This window comes from Carya illinoinensis, chromosome 3, assembly GCF_018687715.1.
Source record: "Carya illinoinensis cultivar Pawnee chromosome 3, C.illinoinensisPawnee_v1, whole genome shotgun sequence".
NCBI lineage: Eukaryota > Viridiplantae > Streptophyta > Magnoliopsida > Fagales > Juglandaceae > Carya > Carya illinoinensis.
In genome coordinates, this window is record NC_056754.1 from 37,755,356 (window position 1) to 37,761,276 (window position 5,921).

At 35.5% G+C, this 5,921-nt stretch overlaps 1 protein-coding gene across 2 annotated transcripts; it reads left to right on the forward strand.

The window, feature by feature from the left end:
• The first annotated feature begins 1,614 nt into the window (after window positions 1–1,614).
• On the forward strand, window positions 1,615–5,081 carry LOC122304178 (trihelix transcription factor ASIL2-like). Of its 2 annotated transcripts, none has more exons than XM_043116285.1 (2): window positions 1,615–2,590; window positions 4,087–4,677. In XM_043116285.1, exons 1-2 carry the CDS (start codon window positions 1,750–1,752, stop codon window positions 4,089–4,091), a joined length of 846 nt encoding a protein of 281 aa, XP_042972219.1. In that variant the 5' UTR covers window positions 1,615–1,749; the 3' UTR covers window positions 4,092–4,677. The 2 variants fall into 2 exon arrangements, with proteins under 2 accessions (XP_042972219.1, XP_042972218.1); XM_043116284.1 differs by lacking the exon at window positions 4,087–4,677 and adding an exon at window positions 4,766–5,081 and having other exon boundaries at window positions 1,620–2,590.
• Window positions 5,082–5,921: the final 840 nt, after the last annotated feature.

A 5,921-nucleotide genomic window follows, 5' to 3' on the forward strand; every position in this document is an offset into this window, starting at 1 on the left:
TTTGTTATTGCTAGGTGCTGGTGGAGCTATTGGAAGACTTGTTGCTGCTACTTGCTAGTTGTGTATTAATATGGAGCTGCTGCTTGTTGGTGGTGTATCAGTTATAGTAACATATAATGGAATGGAATGGCTATGATTTTGGTGTTGGAAATTTGTATTCTAGACAACTTTGAGAAATTTGTATTAAGTGTATGAATTTATATCAAAATCAACTTTTTGGAATCTGTATTAAGCTGACTTTGATACATGGAATTTGTATTAAGTTGATGATACAAAGTCTTTTTTAGCACATGTTAATATTTGTTGATGAAATTAGTGTATATATAAAATTTGTTATTTTGATATATGAAATTGGTAATATTTAGATACATGAAATTGGTGTTTTAGAGCACAAGTTAATTGATGGAATTTGTAATGGGTACTAATTGGAAAATATAAAAAAAAATAATAATAATTTTAGGAAAAAAAATTAATAGTAATACAATAATAATATTTTATAGTGAATTATTTTGGCTCAAAAACAAAAACCAGAAATGAACTGGTATAAGGCTAATTGGGATGGAACTTTGGACAATAACAAATCTAAGATGGGTGGAGGCATTGTGGTTAGGAACTGGGAATGGGATTTAGTGGCTGTTGTTTGCATGCCAAAACTATTGTTGACAATCCTTTGCAGGCTGAGTTGTTAGCATTGGAAAGAGTTGTGGAATTGTGTATTGAGCATTGGACAGAAAATGTTGTCTTTGAAGGGGATGCTTTGGCAATAGTTATAGCTGTAAAAGGCATCGATAAGGATTGGTCATGGTATGGCTAGATTGTTGAGAACATAAAGGTTTATATGCGGGGGAGCTCTGCATGGAGACTTCAACATGTACTTAGAGATGGCAATAAGGCAGCTTATAAGCAGCAAAATTTGCATTATCTTGTAACAGTGAGTTTGTAACGATTGAAGAGAGATCTGAAGTGCTTATGCAAAAAATTATTTCGGAAAAACTACGTATTGCATGAGATATGAATGAAAGTTTTATTAAAAATAAAAATAAAAAATGCCTAAGAGCACTAGCATTGGTTTCTCTATATGTATATTTAAAATCACATCTTTTAAAGATTGATTTTGCATATAAAAAAAACTCCTACATTAGATTATGTATTTTTAAACTAAATAATAATAAAATATTAATATTTTAATTATTTTTTTCTTAAAATTATTATTTTTATATATTTTACAATTAGCATAATATGTTCAAAAATACTAATTTTATATATTTAAATATTACCAATTTTATATATCAAAATGACCACTTTTATCAATAAATATTAATATATACTAAAAAATACTTTATATAATCAACTTAATATAAATTTAATATATTAAAATCATCTTAATACAAATTTCACAAAATTGATTTTAATGGGTAAAAGAGAGAAAAAATAATAAAATAATATTTAAAGAATAAATTGTACTTCTTTAAACTTAAATAAATACTATTTATAATTATATAAAATTTTAAAAATACATAATTTAATATAAATTAATTTAAAAAAATATTATATAAATATAAAAATAAATATAAAGATAGATAAGGCATTGCCCATTCTCTGTCCCAGACAACGAGCCTCCTTGTCGTGGATAAACTTCCAACATCGCCGACAACGAGCGTCCTTGTCATTGCCAAGAAATAAACTGCCCACATTTCTCGAACTAGGTGGGTCCAAACTTCACTGTTTCCTTCACTCTGCTCTCGACACATGCATTCTGCTCCGCTCACCCCACAAACTGGCTCCTACGCTATTTCGAAACAACGCCGCACCTCCTTAGCCTCCATGGATCCCTCCCTGGGCCCGCACTGCCCAGCCCGCGAGGACTTTTGGACCGAGGAAGCCACTCATACTCTCCTCGATGCCTGGGGCGACCGCTACGTCCAACTCAATCGCGGCAACCTCGGTCAGAAGCAGTGGCAGGAGGTCGCCGATGCCGTCAACGCCAGTCACGCCCACTTTCCCAACTCCCTCCGCTCCGACGTCCAATGCAAGAACCGCATCGACACGCTCAAGAAGAAGTTCAAGATCGAGAAGGCTAGGGTTTTCCAGTCATGCGGCTCTTACGTCAGCTCCTGGCCCTTCTTCGCCCTCCTAGACGCTCTCATCGGTTCCACCTTCCCCAAGTCTTCATCTCCTGTCGCCATAGGAAATCGGAAAACCCCACATACGGCTTCTCAGGCGTGGAATCTCTCCTCGCCGGTGCCGGTTGGTCCCCGAACTCACAAACGCCCGCCACCAGCGGGCCACCCCCGGCGTAACTTTTTAGTTTTCTCGGCGGCGGAGGGCGAGGGTTCGGAGGACTTGAGGGGGAGCATTGGGACTGAGAGCGAAGGAGGAAGAGTGAGGAATGGTGGGTACAGAGAATTGGCGCAGGCGATAGAGAGGTTTGGGGAGATATATGAAAGAGTGGAATGGGTAAAGCAAAGGCAGATGATAGAGTTGGAGAAGCAGAAGATGCAATTCGCAAAGGATTTAGAATGCCACAGGATGCAGCTCTTGTTGGAAACGCAGGTCCAGCTTCAGAAGATGAAGCGCGCCAGGCGATCCGGTGAGAGACACTCTTAAAACATGCTCTTATCTCCATCATTAGCTCCAATGTTTGAAAAGGACTTGTTACTGTTTATTTCTTAGCTTGTTTTAGCATTTTAGGAGAGTGATTATTTTTTTATTTAGATTTTATAAAAGAAATAAACATTTTTTGTTGTGATTTTTTTTGGTCTATTATAATTGGTTATTCAAGGATGGTCTCGATATTAGTGGAATGGGTGATTTAGTAGGGGTTAGATTAGAGCTTTGTGGGCCACAACTTTGGTATCATTGTGTGCCAATAATCTGCTAATGGGAGATTACAAGAAACCGGATTATTAAGAATATTCTTGATGGCAAAGGGTCTATTTATTTATTCGTTATATGATGCAAAGCTTTCACGTTAAGAGACTACACATGGGATAAAATGCGAAGTATCAAGCAGGGTAAGACATTTTTTTTAACGCTTCCTTTAAAGCAGTATGAGGTCATTTTGTGATTAACTGTATATTGCTTGCCGACATGCATTGTGAATTAAGTGATCAGTTCTTTTGGTGGTGGCGCCCTCCTAGATTTTTTTTTTTGGGGGGGGAGTTGTCATTGTGGACTAAATTATTTCACTTTGCCACCACTTATTTTTCACTGTTGATTTGATGTCATTTTATTGTTTGCTGCATACTTTCTTTGTGTGGGGTCTGTCAAATTGCTATGTTCCACAGTGCATAGACAGGATTTTGTATAATAACCAAAATGAAACTCAAATATATATACCTTTTGGATGTAAAACCCAAATATATTTAATCCAATACGAAGTTGATCCTGATGATATAGGAATTTTTTTTAAGGTGGATACATTGCTTCTTGTTTGAGACAAAATTGTAGCCAAGCTCAAAGAATAGACCATTCATCTTTAATAATCCTTACCCACCTATAAAAAAAAAAATCTTTAATAATCCGTACCCTTATATTTCTGATTGAATTGCCAGTTTTCCACTGTGACATTATCACACCTTACCATCCTACATAACTACCTCTACCTGTCACTTGGAAAGACAAGCTATGCCCTGGTAACATCTTTGATATATATTTTTTTTCTATCCAATGTAAATTTTCCATTAGACCTTCATTGCATCTTTCTCATAACAAGTGACTCAATATGACATTTCTGTATGTATGACACTTGGGAGACTAGTTTACTATCTGACCTTGCTTCAATAAGTTTGTTCACTTGGCTTCTGTAACGGTGTGTTTGACGAAAATAGATCCTTTCACTAATGGATGCTATAGAACAGATAATTTTTGAGTAAATAATGTAGAGAAGACAAAAGCAGATGAACCCCCAAAATGCAGTGGTGAAAAGGCTAAGAAAGGGGTAAGCATAATATATATATATATATATATATATATAAAGGCCCTTGATTTGTCTATCAAGTTGTGTTGAAACTCTGCATTTGGGCAGAGCCATGCTGTTGAATCGTGTATCCAGCAATTTTTCAATGGTTTCTGCTTTATCCTCAGGATAAAGTGAGTGAAATTTTGATGAAGGAGCTCTAAAAGTGAAGAGTCCTTTGAGATCCTCATGTTGCTTACTTTTAGAACGGCGTCCATGTGCAACAAAAGTTGGTTCGTGGATTACAGTGCTGTGGTTTGATTTGACCTACTACAAGGAATTTTAGAGCGATGCATTTGATAGTGTCAGTGGCCCTGGGTCAAGCAAAATGGTGCAGGTTGTGACAGTGTAGTGTATATATATATATAAAATAAATCTTGTGCCGGCATCAATCTATTTGATGACTTTCATAATCTGTTTTCTCCATCTTTCCTCTCTTGTTGTGCGAATCCCTGTTTGCTGTCAGATGCTTCTGAGGCAATGCCCCTTTTAAGGTTTAATATGCATACATGTCAGGGTAGGGAGTCCAGCCAGACATGACCCCAGCTGTCTGCATCTTGTGCAGCATGCTGTTTATGAACCAGTAAAATTTAATTAGTTTTTCAGTGTAATTGATATGTATCTTATGTCACCATATCCAATATCTGTGAGTATCATTGGACATTATGAACTTATTTTTCTGGTTTTGTAATTTCTATTGACGTATTGAGGTACCTGCAGTATCCTGTGCATGAAATGTTCTGTTTCTGTTAGCCTAATTTTGATAAATATATCTTAATTGATCTTCTTGTTTTTTCAATGTAACAGAGAATTACTCATAGCTATGTTGGAGAATGCCCTACAAATGTTTGCTGTTTCTCTTTGAAAGGTATAGGTAGATACTATAGAATTAAACCAGCAAACATATTGATACCACCTAATTTATGAGAAAGGGATTTACCTGCGGTACTTTACTTGCAAGTAGAAGCTTGAGTCCACATGACATTGTCAAATGCTTAAGAAATTTTGGTAATGTTGTTCCCTCTTTCATTGCTTTTGTTATGTTTGGACTTCGGAGTTATGTATATTTGGCATTCTTCTGCTGATCTACTAGCATGGGGGACATCTGATTCCATTTTTGGCATTATGTTGTGCTTGGTTTTCTTAGTCTCTTTTGAGTTTTTGACTTCTGTTAAGAGCCTTCGGCTGAATTATTCAGAAAGGAAAAATAGAACAAGCATCTTTCCACTCTATTTGAAATAGATAGTATTAATTTATGGGACGTATGGAGGGGTAATCTTTTCGGAGTCTACCCGTTTGAATGCATTTTTATTGATCTTGGGGTTCTTGGCATTTTTTCGAAGTAGGAAAGAAGTTTCTAAACAATTTCTCAAGCAATATTCATACATTAAAGTGATCTCTTCATATAACTTCCCGCCTTAATTCATTGATAGAAATTGATAACGTGGAAACTACTTGTTGAATCATGACCGATCACTTATAGACAAGTATCACAAATGCACAGTTAACATTTAAAAAGAAAAAGAAAAAATTAAAACCCCTAGTCAATATTCCATGTCAGTAGAACATTTCAAAGAATTGAAAGCATTAAAAAAGTAAAGAAAAACTAAATGAAATAAAATTCATTCAATTTTAAAAGTTTAGAAACTAACAAAAGTAATTAACCTTAAGATTAATACAGTAAACTTAAAAAATAAAATAAAATAAAATAAAATAATCTGAATTGATAAAAACTAAGAAAAAGCCACTCGAAACGGGACATAAACTTATTAAAAAAAGGGTTGATGGATTAGGGACTCAATTGGTCATCAACCACCCAAGAGGTAACTCATAACTCATAAGGATCATCCTATTGGTAGTCCACGTGGGGCACACCAATTCGGCATTGTTAGAAGAATTAGATTTGAATATATAGTGAAAATGTTTATCTCGATCAGCAAATCATAGATTGGGAGCGGATGTT

Coding starts and splice junctions, on each gene's coding strand:
- LOC122304178 (XM_043116284.1), top strand. CDS start 1,750: ATGCATTCTGCTCCGCTCACCCCACAAACTGGCTCCTACGCTATTTCG.